General features: G+C 40.1%; 5 protein-coding genes across 5 annotated transcripts; all 5 read right to left on the reverse strand.

Moving 5' to 3' along the window:
• Nucleotides 1–349: 349 nt before the first annotated feature.
• On the reverse strand, nucleotides 350–2,044 carry LOC139197982 (pentatricopeptide repeat-containing protein At1g09900-like). Its single transcript, XM_070826203.1, has one exon. It carries the CDS (start codon nucleotides 2,042–2,044, stop codon nucleotides 350–352), a length of 1,695 nt encoding a protein of 564 aa, XP_070682304.1.
• Nucleotides 2,045–2,068: 24 nt separating this feature from the next.
• Nucleotides 2,069–2,597, reverse strand: LOC103423995 (pentatricopeptide repeat-containing protein At1g09900-like). The gene is made up of 2 exons (XM_070826204.1): nucleotides 2,487–2,597; nucleotides 2,069–2,347 (listed from the first exon to the last, which is right to left on the reverse strand). The coding sequence occupies exons 1-2, from the start codon at nucleotides 2,595–2,597 to the stop codon at nucleotides 2,069–2,071; spliced, it is 390 nt and encodes a 129-aa protein (XP_070682305.1).
• A 2,885-nt stretch (nucleotides 2,598–5,482) lies between these two features.
• On the reverse strand, nucleotides 5,483–8,178 carry LOC103440892 (pentatricopeptide repeat-containing protein At1g05670, mitochondrial-like). The gene has a single exon (XM_008379589.4). The coding sequence runs from the start codon at nucleotides 7,289–7,291 to the stop codon at nucleotides 5,603–5,605; it is 1,689 nt and encodes a 562-aa protein (XP_008377811.3). The 5' UTR covers nucleotides 7,292–8,178; the 3' UTR covers nucleotides 5,483–5,602.
• A 2,780-nt stretch (nucleotides 8,179–10,958) lies between these two features.
• Nucleotides 10,959–12,656, reverse strand: LOC103428736 (uncharacterized). The gene is made up of 4 exons (XM_008366859.3): nucleotides 12,209–12,656; nucleotides 11,679–11,938; nucleotides 11,396–11,581; nucleotides 10,959–11,297 (listed from the first exon to the last, which is right to left on the reverse strand). Exons 1-4 carry the CDS (start codon nucleotides 12,654–12,656, stop codon nucleotides 10,959–10,961), a joined length of 1,233 nt encoding a protein of 410 aa, XP_008365081.1.
• A 491-nt stretch (nucleotides 12,657–13,147) lies between these two features.
• LOC139198430 (uncharacterized) lies at nucleotides 13,148–15,195 on the reverse strand. The gene is made up of 6 exons (XM_070827159.1): nucleotides 14,585–15,195; nucleotides 14,366–14,477; nucleotides 14,066–14,256; nucleotides 13,871–13,962; nucleotides 13,582–13,736; nucleotides 13,148–13,488 (listed from the first exon to the last, which is right to left on the reverse strand). Exons 1-5 carry the CDS (start codon nucleotides 15,030–15,032, stop codon nucleotides 13,710–13,712), a joined length of 870 nt encoding a protein of 289 aa, XP_070683260.1. The 5' UTR covers nucleotides 15,033–15,195; the 3' UTR covers nucleotides 13,148–13,488; nucleotides 13,582–13,709.
• Nucleotides 15,196–15,629: the final 434 nt, after the last annotated feature.

A 15,629-nucleotide genomic window follows, 5' to 3' on the forward strand; every position in this document is an offset into this window, starting at 1 on the left:
CAAAGTAGAACACAAAGAAGGCCACAATGGATCTGCTATCTTCAACCTTGGTTCGAACAAAGAATATATACTCTCTCTCTCTCTCCATTTCCCACATGAACAGGTTGTGTCACCTAGAATTTTAATTAATAAAGGCAGACCGAAAACATTTAGTTTGTCATGAATCCATCGTGTAGATGGAAAGCATGCTCGAGCTTCATGTAGATGGAAAGCATCAGGCAGACCGCAGACCGCAGATGATATAAAAGCATGAGAAATCGCTGTTCTTGATCCTCTAGAGCTTACTTTTTCATGAATCCATCGTGTTCGTAAAAAGCTAGTTGCCAGTTAGAACCCTCAAGCTGCATTACTAATTTGCTTCACTGTCAAGTGCCTCCTTCCTTCTCCCAGACAAACATAAATGTTCATCTACCACTCTTCTGTAACTATCTACATCAACCACAGTGCATTTCTTACTCATGTAATCAAATATCCTCTCAGATTCAACCACCATCCCTTTTGCGCACAATTCCTTGATCAAAATCGAAAATCTCTCCAAACTGAAAATGTTATTGTTATCCAGGGTTCCACAGAAAGTCTGCACTGCCATATTCACGTTGCCATCTTCGCAATAACCCTTAATTATGCAACCGTAGAGGTTGGTACGAAGCTCGTGACCATTCCCAAGCATGTCACGAACAAGCTCTTCAACTTCCCCCATTCTACCTCTCATATCACAAAGACTGCATATCACTGTGTTATACGAAAAGAAATTCGGAGAGCAACCCATTTGATGCATTTCCTTTAGAGGAAAAATAGCTCTTTCAGGTTCCCCATTTTCAACAAGAACTCTGAGTAGTCTATTAAAGCATGAAACACTCAGCTCTAGGCCTCTCATATTTATTTCCTTCAAAAGCGAAATCGCTCCATCTGGTTTTCTCAACTTACGGTACTCATTAATAATCACCACATATGCCACTTCAGGTTTCATCCCAAGGCTCACTATATCTTTAAGATGTTTAGTGGCGGTGTCTGGCCTCCCCTCAATGCAAAGCCCTTTCAAGATAGTCATGTGTGTTACCATATCATCCTTCACACAATGTAATCTCATCTTTGTCACCATCTCCTTCACCTCACCAATCTGCCCACTCAAACACAAACCATGAATCAGAGCATTGTAACCGAACAGATTAGGCTCACAACCCAGTTTCTCCATTTCACTCATGCACTTCATCGCCTTCTCCAACTTGCCTTTCTTGCAATACCCATCAATCAAAGTTGTATAAGTTACCGAATCAGGCAAGCAATCCTTACTCTCCCTCCTCTGACCCAAAACTCTCCATGCACTATCAAAATTACCCTTCCTACAAAACCCATGAATCATGGTACTATAAGTGATCACATCTGGCTCACAACCATGCATCTCCATTTCATACATACACTTCATCGCCCCCTCTGACTTGCCTTTCTTACAATACCCATCAATCAATATTGTACAAGTTATCCTATCAGGCAAGCAATCCCTACTCTCTGTCATCCGAACCAAAACTCTCCTAGCACTATCAAAATCACCCATCTTAAAAAACCCATGAATCATGGTATTATAAGTAATCACATTTGGCTCACAAATCATTTCATTAAACATCTTCTGGGCATTCTTAACATCAACCTTCTTACACAAACAATGAATCAAAATACTGTAGCTAATCTGATTAGGCTCACTACCCTGCTTCTCCGTCTCACTCATGCACTTCATCGCCTCCTCCAACTCGCCTTTCTTATAATACCCATCAATCAAAGTTGTATATGTTACCATATCAGGCAAACAATCCTTATTTTCCCTCATACGACCCAAAACTTGCCTCGCACTATCAAAATCACTAGTCTTACAAAACCCATGAATCATAGTATTGTAAGTAATTATATCACGCTTGCAAGTCATTTCATCAAACACCTTCTGGGTACTCTTAGTGTCACCGTTGTTGAAAAACCCATGAATCAGAGCATTGTAAGTAAACATATTAGGCTCACAATCCTGCTTCTTCATTTCACTCATGCACTTCATCGCCTCTCTTACACTACCCATAAATCAAAGTTGTAAAGTTACTGTATCGGGCAAGCAGTCCTTACTATCCTTCATTCGATCCAAAACTCGCCTCACAGTATCCAAATCGCCCTTCTTACCCAACCCATGAATCATGGTATTATAAGTAATCATATTCCGGTTGCAAGTCATTTCATCAAACACCTTCTGCGCATCGTTAACATCGCCATTCTTACAGAACCCATGAATCATAGTATTGCAAGTAATTATATCCCGCTCGCAAGTCATTTCATCAAACACCTTCTGAGCATTCTTAGTATCACCCTTGTTAAAAGACCCACGAATCAGAGCATTGTAACAAACCAGGCAAACAACCCTGCTTCTTCATTTCACTCATGCACTTCATCGCCTCTTCCAACTCGCCTTTCTTACAGTACCCATCAATCAAAGTTGTATAAGTTACCGTACTGGGCAAGCAATCCTTACTATCCTTCATTTGATCCAAAACTCGCCTTGCAGTATCCAAATCACCCTTCTTACAAAACCCATTAATCGAAGTGTTGTAAGTAACCATATCCCGCTTAGCAAGTCATTTCATCAAACACCTTCCGCGCATTCTTAACATCACACTTCTGACAAAATCCATGAATCATAGTATTGTAAGTAATAAGATTCGGCTTGCAAGTCATTTCATCAAACACCTTCTGGGCATTCATATTATCACCCTTGTTACAAAACCCGTGAATCAAAGCACTGTAAGTTAGATTAGGCTCACAGGTCATTTCATCAAACATCTTATGTGCATTCTCCATTTCACCCATTTTGCAAGACCCTCTGATCATTATCGTACAGGTAAAAACATCCGGCTTCACCAGAAGCTTCCTTCACAAGGTGATCATGTATTTCCTTAGCCAAACTCAACCTGTCAGCCCTAATCAGCGCATCCAAAATTGCATTGTACAAAAACAAGCATTTCCCATTCTCGATCAACTTCGCCTTGTGAAACCAATCCATGGCGCTCGGATCTCCCCTCGTTTGCCATGAACCGCGATAAACCTGCTGAGCAAGAAATCATCGAGTCTATAGGATTCTTGAAGGAGAGAGGCAGCGATAGAGAAGAGAGAGTGGGAGAGGAGGAGGTCATTGATGGCCAAGTAGCAATGGCGAGTGTGGGAATAGTAGTTGGGATTAGGGTTAGGGTTTGAGGCCCAGTTGAAGAAGAAGAGCGCATGGTGAGGGTTGGCCTGAGCTTTGACCACGTTGATTACAAGGCTTGGTTTCAGAAGCGGCAGGCTTGGTTTCAGAAGCGGCGAGAAACGGTTAAGAGGGGCTGAGGGATTTTGGGTTCGCAGAAGGGAGTTTATGCGGATTTCCTCAGATCGATTTATAGATGTTAGAGACGGCTTTGGAGATGTAAAAAACTTCGCATCATCAATAACAATAACAATAGAGGTGATATCCACACATCCTTTTTTTACTTTTTACATACTTTTTTAATTTTTGGCCGTCGGATCGGGATGAATTGAAAAAGATCAAAGGACAAAAATCAACAAGGGTGTGTGAGAAGTAAAAAGAGGTATGTGGATAGCACACCCCTAACAATAATAAATAATATCCCTAAAATATCCCTAGTCTTTTCCAATCGAAATGTCAATTCTTATATGACATGACATAGAAATGCAGCAAAGGAATTTGGTGTCAAATTTGACAACAGTTTCAAATCTATTTTTAGTAATCATAATTTTTACTATCATTTGCCTACATACTTTGTGTGTATAAACACATTTTTTTAGAAAATGAGAAGGAGAGAGGGAGGGAGAGAACATGGGGGAGTGGAAGGTTTTTGTTTTTTAATATTAAAGGTATTTTAACATCACATGTAGATGAGGCTTCAATAAAAAATAGTAAAATTTGGACATGTGAAATTACATTATTGCCCATCATTTTTTTTGTATGATAGAAGACTAAGTAGTCTTTTTACCCTATTTTAGTTGACAAAAAAAATTTCATTAATTAATAGAGATATTTATCTTTTGTTTTAAAATATTAATTACAACTATAAAAAGTAAATAATGTAATAAATAATGGTTTAAATTTGACATATCGGTTGGAAAATAAAGTTTATAAAAAATTAATGTGCCACATAAGCCTTCAAATTTAAATTTTATGTTTAAACTTTGACATCTTATTTGGAGATGATCTTAGGGTTCTTGTTGGTGTAGCCATTGATTTCCACATTGTCTCCAATTTGGGGATAACATATGATTCACTTCGCTTTTGGCATTTCTGAATCAGTATTATTAAAAGAATGAGGAAATTGTAACAATAATCTTTCAACTTTAATCCAATTGAAGTAATAGCCCCTCAACTAAAAATTTATGGTATTTGACCCTTAACTCATCAAAACGTGTAACTATGATCTTTTTCGTCAACTCCGTTAGAACTTCCGTCAAAATAAGTGACATGTGTGGCACGTGAAGGTGAATCAAGGGGTAATATGGAAAACCAAATGAGAAAAATTGTGACAATAGTTCATCAACTTTAACTCAATTGGAGAAATAGTCTCTCAATTTTAACTCAATTGGAACAATGATTCTTCAATTTTAACCTAATCGTAGCAATGATTTTTTAACCATAACTCATTTTGACAGAGTTGATGAAATTGACTATAGCGACACATTTTGATGAGCTAAGGACCAACGGTCATGAACTTTTAGTTTGAAGATCATTTCTCCAATTAAATTAAAGTTGAAAGACCATTGGTACAATTTTTCCAAGAGAAGAAGACCTCTCTCTTTAAAATGCCAATCATGCCTATATTTTCCCTATTTTACCCTTGCTTCTACCAAACAATATTTACGTAGTGTATAGAGACACCAACTCTCTCTCCCCACCTACTTCTTGTTTTTCTGTTACACATGGATTTGGTGACAGGAAATTGAATCATACAATTTTTGCTTCTTTCTTTGTTCATTAACTTGGAAAATTGTAATTTCTTAAGGATATTCTTTATGTGATTGTAATGTGACAAGAGAAAAACCACAGTTAAAATTATGTCCTACGGAAATCTGAAGCATGAAGTTTGTAAGTCGTGCCTAGCACATGTGATGTAAGCGTGTTTAGTGCATATGTTTAAAGACCTCTAATCCATAAACCAAAATAGTGCACTTTGGTGCACATTGGGGGACAACATCCACTAGGCCGCCGGAGTGTAGCGACACCAACAGCTTGGGGAGCAATTTGAAGTAAAGCGTTCGACCAGGCCATGGGGTGGAGTTGAACTCCATCGATGTGGTCAATCGCCGCCACGAGGGTGTCCACGGAAAGCAGAAGCAGGTCTGAGCTTCACATTGAAGGAAAAATAAACCTAAACCTGCGGTCGAGAGATAGTTGTCTGATAAGGGGTGTATGAAATGAAGAGAGGAGCCGTGGTGGTCTGATCCGAGGCACATAAAAGCGTGTCAAATCGATGTTTTTTATTCTGAAAGAGTGTACTTGTACATGGCTTATGGCTCCATCTAATTCATCATAGCCAAAATGCCAATTAGAACCTTGAACCCTTGATTACTGGTTGTTTTACTACCAAGTATCCTCAGTTATCTCCCTAAAATGCTCATCTAGCACCCTTCTGTAATTATCCACATCAGCCACGGTGCATCGCTTATGCATATCGTCAAATACCCTCTCAGCCTCAACGACCATCCCTTTCGCACATAACTCCTTAACAAAAACCGAAAAGCTCTCCAAACTAATAATGTATTTAGCATCCAGTGCTGCACAGAAAGCCTGCATTGCCATTTTCACATTGCCATCCTCACAATAACCCTTAATAACGCGACTGTAGAGGGCGGTATCAAGCTCTTGACCATTCTGAAGCATGTCATGAACAAGCTCCTCAACTACCCCCATTCTACCTCTCATATCACAAAGACTACTTATCACTGTGTTATACGAAAAGAAATTTGGGGAGCAGCCCATCTGTGGCATCTGCTTCAGAAGAACAATAGCTCTTTCCAGGTCCCCGTTTTCCACAAGAACGGTTAGCAGTCTATTGAAGTTTGAAACACCTGGCTCTAGGCCTCTCATCCTCATTTCCCTCAAAAAGGAAACAGCTCCATCCGGTTTTCTCATCTTACAGTACTCATTAAAAACGATCCCGTATGCTGCCACATCCGGTTTCATCCCAAGGCTCACTATATCTTTAAGATGTTTAGCAGCGTCGTCAGGCCTCCCCGCAATGCAAAGCCCTTTCAAGATAGCCGTATGTGTTGCTATATCGTCCTTCACACCATTTAACCTCATCTTTGTCACCATCCTCTTTGCCTCACCAACATTCCCACTCAAACACAAACCATGAATTAAAGCATTGTAAGTAAATAGATTAGGCTCACAACCCTGCTTCTCCATTTCACTCATACACTTCATCGCCTCCTCCAACTCGCCTTTCTTACAATACCCATCAATCAAAGTTGTATAAGTTACCGTACCAGGCAAGCAATCCTTACTCTCCCTCATCCGGCCCAAAACTCGCACCGCACTATTGAAATCACCCGTCTTACAAAACCCGTGAATTATAGTATTGTAAGTAATCACATTCGGCTCACAAGTCATTTCATCAAACACCTTCCGGGCATTCTCAATTTCACCCCTCTTGCAGAACCCCCTGATCATTATCGTACAAGTCGAAACATCCGGCTTCACCACACCTTCCTTCACAATCTGATCATAAATTGCCTTAGCTAAACTCATCCTGTTAGCCCTAACAAGCACACCCAAAATAGCATTGTACGAAAACAAGCATTTCCCACTCTCAATCATCTTTGCCCTGTGAAACCAATCCATGGCGGCTCGGATATCACCCAATCCACCGTGAGCGGTGATGAACCTGCCGAGCAAGAAATCATAGAGTCTGTTGGATTCTACAAGTAGTGAGGCGGCGGTGGAGAAGAGAGAGTGGGAGAGGAGGAGGTCGGTGATGGCCAAGTAGCAATTGTGAGTGTGGGAGTATTTGTTGGGATTAGGGTTGGGATTTGAGGCCCAGTTGAAGAAGAAGAGGGCATGGTAAGGATTGGTCTGAGATTTGATGACTTGGGTAACAAGTCTTGGGTTCAGGTGAGGTGAAAACTGGTTAAGAGGGGCTGAGCTGACATTGGAGGGGTTGGGTTTTTGGGGATTTAGGGTTTGCAGAACGTAGGTTATGGAGGTTAAGAGAGAGAAATTTGGAGATGTGTGAGATGGCTTGATTAGGGTTCTTGGTGGCGTGGCCATTGATTTTCCGAGGACCCTTCTTCCAGCAGAAGAAGACGGTGACTTGGTGTGTTTCTAATTTGACATACGCACTTTTCAAGAAGCCAAAAACGATATATATAAACATAGCAATTTGTTTTTTTTTATTACCAACAACACACAGTTACAAGAAAGAGACCTACATACAACACAAACACAAAAACAAAAGTATGGACCAAAGTACAACAGAAAACAGGAAAAAAATCGAATAGCTTGCATCCTCTGCCACAGCTTCCTCCGCCTCTACCGTAGCATCCTCCGTCATTACTGCCATCCGAAAGACCTCCAGACTCGAACCAGTTGCTAGAAAGCAAGCCAAATCGAGCCCTCAAAGTGGCTAAAAAGAAGGCTTCAACAACCGCCAAAGAGCACATTGAAGATCGGCACCACAAATCAAAGGAAGCTCGCAGGAAACAACCCACGAGCAATAGAGGCAAGAAGGCCAAGTCGAGGCAAGAACGTGGTGAGAACATCCGAGCATCGAAAAAATCCGAAGCTCTACACATCTCTCTCCTAAACAGGAATCGCGAGGATTCGCGTTCACGGTGTGGATTAGTGAAAGCCAATCTAGAGGATGAGAGCACTGGAAGAGTGAGCCAAGTGGAAAGGGTAGGGTGTGGAGTGATGAAAACAAAGTAGGTGGAGGGAAAAGGAAAGGAAGAAAGGGGAGTTGAGGAAGGGAAACCAGAAGCAACAATAGAGGAAAAAACCAGCAGGGACAAAAGGAAAGAAAAGGTAAACAAGAGGAGCAAGGGGCTACCACCAACCCTAGTCATAGCTAAGATCAGTGGTAGGGAGGAGGAGAACAGAAGTTGGAGATGCACTCACACGCAGGCGGTGAGAAGAACTTTCACGAAGGAAAGGAGAACTCTCACGAAGGAGAGAACAATTTTTTTTTTTTAAAACATAGCAATTTTAGACCAATAGAAGGTGTGTTAATTTTTAAGAGCCAAAGCGATGATGTTAACAGGTGTTCGTATTAAGTATGTTTTGTATTGTGATCAACTCAAAGAGTTGATTTGGAATATAATTGGCTTTTTATATTAGCATCTCACAAAATGTTGAATGCACCCAATATTAAAATTTAATATTAAATAACTTATTTACCCCACTTTGCAATAACAATTTTGACCTTATTAAGTTTTTATAAAAAAATAAAAATTTCTAAATACACCCCATATCACTTTTAGCGCGGTAAATGCCGAGCTTTTCGAGAGCTAGCCAACTTAGTACAGCTCATACTTTGATCTCCGATAACTGGATCATTTATTCTTATACCGGACACTAATACTGGGTTACACCGGTTGCTTATGCAGACACTAATACTTGGCAACAGAGATGACATTGAAACAAATGTCAAATAGTAGCTCGGCTGTTCTTACAACCGTGCCTCAATCTATTGACAAGTATGATCTGTCTGGGCAAGTGGCCTATCCTAAGCATCACAAGCAATCAGATGTACCTGTCATATATTGTCTAGTTGCAAAAACAAAGGTAGGTACATACATACTGTATGAAACAGGCTTCAATTATGTCTTTAAAAATTAGCCCTAGTTGGCTTCACAAGGTCATTTTCAACAATTAAATTTCTAAGAGTAACAATTTACGGGGATTTCTATTGAAGGAAGTTTTCATCAACCCATCTCTCGTGGAACCTTCACAATGAAGCCATTGCTGATGTTACCCTACTTAACGAAGGTAAACATCAGTCGATGCAAACTATACTAAGATGATTTCAAATCATCATTTTGAAATCATTCGGCAAACTAAACGTTCAGATGATTTGAAATCTTTCGGCAAACTAAACATTCAAATGGTTAGATTCAATTCCTGAAATTTAAAAATGAGTGTTATAAGATTTGAGAAATGTGGGATGTATAAAAAATGTGAGGTGTATGTGTGAACACGGAAAATTCCTGAAACGAAAGAGACAAGAACAACGTGCACAAACAAATATTTGTATTTAGATGATTTTGGGTTACAATCTCTCTCTATTTTGATCCTCTGATTCGATCTCCGTAAGGTGTGTATTTGTGGATGTGCGATTAATCCAAAGGGCCGTTGGGCTTGATCTAAGGATGAACGTTCTTCAAGGGCCGTGGACTTGATCTTGAAGGTGGATTTGAGCGGATCTTCAAAGGGGCTTTTGGGCTTGATCTTTGAAGAACAGTGATGAACGGATCTCCAAGGGCTTTTGGGCTTGATCTTGAAGAACAGTGATGAACGGGTCTTCAAGGGCTTTTGGGCTTGATCTTGAAGAACGGTTGGATGTGTGGATTTGTCGACGTTGTTGATCCAAGGGGCCGTTGGGCTTGATCTTGGATGAACGGATGATGAACGATGGTGCTTTCTTCGAGGGTCGTCGGGGCTTAATCTTGAATTGGTGGATGGTTGATCCGAGGGCCGTCGGGGCTTGATCTTGGAAGAACGATGAACGAAGAACGAAGAACACTTTCTTCAAGGGCCGTCGGGGCTTGATCTTGAATTGGTGGATGATTGTTGATCCAAATGGCCGTTGGGCTTGATCTTGGAAGAACGATGAACGAAAAACGAAGAACGCTTTCTTCAAGGGCCGTCGGGGCTTGATCTTGAAGGTGGATGATTGTTGATCCAAGGGCCGTCGAAGCTTGATCTTGGAAGAACGATGAACGAAGAACGAAGAACACTTTCTTGATTCTTCGGGAACCTGGATGCTTGAGAGCTTCGGAGTTTCAGAGCTTCAGAGCTTCAAGGTGTAATATGAATTCGTTTTCTTAAATGAATGAAATGGGCTTGTATTTATAGAATTTTCCAATGCCTAATTTTGAATATAATATCCCAGATGAAATAAGTCGTTTCTGCCAGGTGTTGACACGTGTCCTATTTGATGACTTTTCCAACTCATTTCAATTTTCGTTGAGTCACGCGCTACGTGTAAAATTTATGTAATACATGAGCGTTGACACTTTGATTTATCGGTCAGCATTTATTTACGAAATTTCGATGTCTACAGTATGTATAAAATATAAGGTGTATATTGAGAATGTGGGGTGTGGGGTATTATGGGAAAATATGTGGGGTGTATTAAGATAATTTTTAAGTGAAAAAGCAAATGTGAGGTATATTAAATATGTAGGATTTATTCAACAATTAGTGGGGTGTTAATATAATAAGTGATATAATTTTGATAAAAAGTCAATTTCATATAGTAATTAGTATAGACGTACTTTTAAACACACTCTTACATACATAAATTGTAGTTTTACTCAATATTACCATTGTTTTAGTCTCAAATATTTGACTTTTACAAAACTTATGAATTTCTTTCTATAAAAGTACTTTCAAAACACACCGTTGCGTTCTTAAATTTTTGATAAAGCAAATATTCTAAATTGGTTCAATTTATAAAGAAAAAAAAATTCAAATTCAAGTGAAAGAGCACATCGTTGTTTTTTTTTAATTTTTTAATTTTTAATTTTTTTTTAATACAAACTCAATCAACTAAAGATATTGAAAAACACAAACGTTTAGCATTCTTTGGGTTCAAACCCAGCGATGCTCCACATGTTACATTTTATGATGTTGGTGATCACATTCATACTCACTAGTGCAAAGCCTTCCTTTTTGTGGCGATTTGATGTCAGTAGCTGCAACTAGCAAACTCACACGATCACATTGTTCTTGGGGGACAGCATCCGCTTGGCGGCCGGAGCGTAGCTACACCAACAGATTTCGGAGCAACTCGAAGCAAATGGTTAGACCAGGCCATGAGGTGGAACTGAACTCTGTCCATCTGATCGATCGCCGAGTGAAGAGTCTCTTTAATTTCGGTGTGATCACAGCAATGTATGAGCCCGGCGGAGCTGACATATGAAGGCATCAAGCTCTTGCCTTCTAACCTGGATATCACAAGCTGGTAACCACTTGCATATGCTTCCTCATGAAGGCTTCTAAGCCCTGATCGATCTGCGGGCGAACCTTTTGCTACCGAGTGTATGCAAATCAAGCCCTACATTTATTTTTAGAGCATAAAATTTGAGAACCAGTACCTGTACATTAAACATGTACGTATGTCACATGTGTTCGTATGGCAGAATTTCTCCTTACCTCTTCGGTTCGTTTGATGTCCAATCCAAACCGTGCTTCACCGGGTTCAGGTATCAATTCGATCAACAGTTCTGCAACTCCGGGCATAAACCAAAGCCTTATGCCCTGCGCGATTTGGACCGTCGTTGTGTGGTTTTGTTGTTGCTTGTTCCAATTCATTTCCTTTCCTAGTAAATTATTTTTATCCTTCACGTAATAAGAAAAGGGAAATTAATCAAACCGCTTAATAACTGGTTACTAGCTAGAAATTCAGCATGAGTTAGAAGAGAGACTGAGATTATACCGACGACACAATCTGTTCTGTTTGGATGTTAACAAAAATAAGCGGGGCTCCAGAAGCAACTGCAGCAGAAAACCAAGCCATGCACCGGGCAGTTGTGGCCTCCGTGCAGTACTCGCCTGGCAGCGGCATGAACAGAATGGAGCTAACGATCGTGCACCGTTGGTCGGGCAAGTAGCTGTCTACCTTCATCTTCCAGTCATATTTAACTCCCTTTTTGTTGTATCCCCTGTATTCCACATTCACCAAACTCCTGCTCATTTCTGCAAAATCACATAAACAGCAATGAATGAAGGTCGTTGGAACAAAATTTTCGTAACTCATGAATGAATGTACGATCTTTATTCAAACAATGTGGAATGAAAACATAATATACAGTCCTGGTTCATAGTACGACAGCGTGACATGTTTTATGAGACTTGATAATAATCGCTAATCAACGGCAAGACAACATAACACGTCAGATATCTTATAAGAGATCGTCACTAAATAAAGTACCAACATGGACTGGAAACCGGCGAAGAAAAACGTACCTTGCAGCTCAGTGAATTGATCCGAGGTCAAGTCCCCCAAAACTGCAACATGTCTATCATCCGTAGCCGCTTTGATCGTATACTTTTTGTGAAGCATCGAAAGCCTCTCAGCCACAACGCCCGTCCGGAGCTTGAGAGTGCTATCACCCCTCCTCACCTTCACCCAAATGACATCCACATTGCTGAACTTGGCGAGCAGCGACGTAAGCTCTGCCTTGGCTTTCGTAGGCACGAAAAGCTCGTCACCAATATTGTCACGGCTCTCGGAGTTATAAACCCCTTCAATGATGTCCCCGGGCAATGGCATGCTCTCGTCCCACTCTTCCGACGCCTCTTGCTTCACTTGCTTCACGCAAACCAGCGTCGTTGCAACAGCTGCCATATTTTTCCTCTTCAGAGTGCAGAAGCTGCTTCCCATTATCTTATCGATCGAATTCGACGAAGACATAGTTCGTGGAGATCTTAGGAATCTCCATCCATGTTCGAACACTCCAACGTTAATTTTCGGTTACTTCGCCGTACTCTCGGTGAGGAACATTGTCATCCTTCTGAGGGCGTATTTATATTATTATATAGTGATGCTATCTAGAAATCCCGCTGGCAGATTTTTCAGTATGACCGGTACACAGGTGGTACACCATGTGTTACTATACAAATGGTGGGATATGTGTGTTAAAAAGTTAATAACTTAAAAAATAAAATTTTCCACCACTTTTATTAAAATACGTGATGTACCACTTATGTTCCCGTCACAATGAAAAATTTCTCCAATTTTACATGGGATTTTATGTGAAAATTTTAATTAGGAACCCATAAATTAAGAGCAAACACAAAATTTAGTATAATAATCCGTAATTAAAGTCAAACATCTGCATATGCATGATCATTTCTTGTACATGTTACTTTCAATTTCTCAAGATATTAGTCACATTCCCTCGATAAAAAATAATTACAAAAACGCTATCTAGAAAACAACGGAAATAATTGATTGATTGGACTACTCTCGAATGCAAAATTGGGTGGCGACATATGAACTAGGTCATCCGTGAGGCACCCCTCACAAAAAAAAAAGTCAAACTCTCTGTATTTTAATCTCATCTAACTCCAGGATGACCCAAAATTGGGATGAGAAGATATGTACTTTATTCACATTATGGGACAAGTTCAACTATTTCTCTTTCAAGCCTAGAGATTTCAGCTTCAGCATGAACCCTCGTGTTTGCGTCGTCGGACTCTAAACTCGGTGTCAACCTAGAAATCTGCCTGTTGATGCTTCGAATCTGCGTGTTTGATCGAAAAAATGAAAGGGTAAGGAAAAATAAACACGTAAATAAGAAATAATTCTATGAAGTAGTTTATAGAGGAGGACAAACCTTTCTAGAGGGCCATCTGTTTAATCCGTTTCGGCGGCATATCCTTTTCACAACAGTTGGGCAAACCTTCAATCTCCTAGCAGCTTTTTGAATCGGAAGATGGAAGTAACCACGAAGATCGTCCAACGTCATGTTTGCTGTTCTCTCCCTCTGCACTACTTCCACAGCATTACACAAACAAACATGTCAAAAAAATGTAAATGTACTTAGAGAAGTAAATTAGTGACACAAATTAAGATAAATGACATAATTTAAGAGCTTTTGGATTGAGAGAAAGGTTAACAACAACCTGCGCTGCAAGGGAAATCCTCTCGTTCTCATCCTCAGCCGCCTCTGGTTGATCAGCAGCGCGTTGTTGTTGTTCCACTTCACCGGCTCTTCCTGAAATTGACAAAAAAAAAAAAAATACTCAAGTAATCAACAGTATACGACGATTAAATTTTCAGAATGACAGAAGTTCGCGGGGAAAATCAAACACATGAACCTGAATTTAGAGGAGATGTTGGGAAAGTGAAGTCATCGGTGTTTAGAATGTCATCCCACTCGAGTCCAACGCAGAGGGCCTCGTAGAAGATTGCCATTGGATCTTGCTGCATAAGGTATCCCTCTAGCTTTCTCTCTAGGCAGTACTGCATCAGAAATTGCTTCACCTCCTCTATGCTTTTCTTGCAAAAACTAAATTCCAAAACGAAAAAAATGTATTTAGTCTTTTTGTTCATGTTTAAACGGATCACACCCTTTGCGAATGAGATGGAACGAAACAAACAGGATCGAAAAAACTTACTCAAACATTTGATACTGATGATTGTCGGAAGATTTCATATCGAAACTGTGGAGAATTGCATGACTGATCATACCGAACCTTCCATGAATGTCAAATTTCATGACATGATTGCCTTTCCACACCAGATGAAAATAAAATCAATACCATATTCAACACGTAAACCGAATAGTACCCACTAAACCGACACTAATTTACACGAAAAATAAACTTAGAACTTACCATTGGAGTGTATGATTTCCCTAAGCAGTTGGCAACAACTGCAGTTAAATGGAACCGGTATCGCAGGCCAAACCGAAAGCGGCACGGGATCACCAAAACCCTGATTCTGCTCAATGTTGTCCCCTCTGGGAGGACTAGTACCACTCGATTCTCCGATAATATGCGAGGGACCGGCTTGCGAATCAACGTTCCCTCCGCCATTACTACACTGATTGAGGAAATCCCATGTTGCTTGATCCAACAAAGGGTCGTCCAAGTCTTGGATTCCCTCATCAAACAGAGAAATTGGATTGGTAGGGCAAGTGAGTCCCTCAACGTCCAAAGGCGGTAACGGTACGTTCTCATCGAGGACCGGATGTTCGGAATCATACAGAAAGTTAATAATATCGGAACACAGGCCATTTTCGTACGGGTCATGGTACGGTACAACAGCCCTAGGATCTGCCATGCATAAAAAAATTGTATCTATCTACAGAAACTATACAATTATCTGAAGTTTCACTTCGAAATGTTTCTTTTGATTCTTCGGTTTTTTGTTTGATTTTGCAAGTTTTGCCTAGACCGAAAGCGAATTGGAGGGTCTCGAGCACCAAATTTTGGTGCTCGAGAGAAATGGGAACAGGTCTTTTTTTGAATTGGAAGTGAAAGTTTTGAGAGGGTGCAAAGAAATAGAGGAACAAGGCGCGAGTGACGGTTAATTACCGTTTGGACAAGAGTCTGTTGGGATTTTTGAAAGGTTTTGAGGCTCTCATCCTGTGCTGTGTGTTCCATCGTGAGGATCTTATAAACTCCTCGTACTGTTCATTTTAACGAAAATCATATTTTTACACTAAAAAGTCAATGATGGTACTATTCACTTTAGCCTTTATTTTGTCCTTATCATTAAAACTTAAAAGTTTTCAAGCCATTTTCATTAGTTTTCCATTTTTTTGTTGAGTTTTAACAAAACACTCATGGTAATGTTCACTTTTAACGAAAAAAACCATATTTTTACCTTTAACTGACATTATTCACTATACCTTCAAAAATAGCTTTTTGTTAAAAG

Source organism: Malus domestica, chromosome 08, assembly GCF_042453785.1.
Source record: "Malus domestica chromosome 08, GDT2T_hap1".
In the NCBI taxonomy this organism is placed as follows: domain Eukaryota; kingdom Viridiplantae; phylum Streptophyta; class Magnoliopsida; order Rosales; family Rosaceae; genus Malus; species Malus domestica.

Bases quoted from the DNA above. Each gene is read 5' to 3' on its own strand.
- LOC139197982 (XM_070826203.1), bottom strand. From the start codon at position 2,044: ATGAAGTGCATGAGTGAAATGAAGAAGCAGGATTGTGAGCCTAATATG.
- LOC103423995 (XM_070826204.1), bottom strand. From the start codon at position 2,597: ATGGTTACTTACAACACTTCGATTAATGGGTTTTGTAAGAAGGGTGAT. The intron at 2,348-2,486 runs GTAACTTATACA...TCTTTTAACAAG, and splicing joins AGGATTGCTTGCCCAGTACG to GGTGATACTAAGAATGCTCA.
- LOC103440892 (XM_008379589.4), bottom strand. From the start codon at position 7,291: ATGGCCACGCCACCAAGAACCCTAATCAAGCCATCTCACACATCTCCA.
- LOC103428736 (XM_008366859.3), bottom strand. From the start codon at position 12,656: ATGTCTTCGTCGAATTCGATCGATAAGATAATGGGAAGCAGCTTCTGC. The intron at 11,582-11,678 runs GTATAATCTCAG...TATTACGTGAAG, and splicing joins CAGAACAGATTGTGTCGTCG to GATAAAAATAATTTACTAGG. The intron at 11,298-11,395 runs GTAAGGAGAAAT...AAATAAATGTAG, and splicing joins ACATCAAACGAACCGAAGAG to GGCTTGATTTGCATACACTC.
- LOC139198430 (XM_070827159.1), bottom strand. From the start codon at position 15,032: ATGGCAGATCCTAGGGCTGTTGTACCGTACCATGACCCGTACGAAAAT. The intron at 14,478-14,584 runs GTAAGTTCTAAG...TGGTGTGGAAAG, and splicing joins GGAAATCATACACTCCAATG to GCAATCATGTCATGAAATTT. The intron at 13,737-13,870 runs GTTGTTGTTAAC...CTGTGGAAGTAG, and splicing joins GGATTTCCCTTGCAGCGCAG to TGCAGAGGGAGAGAACAGCA.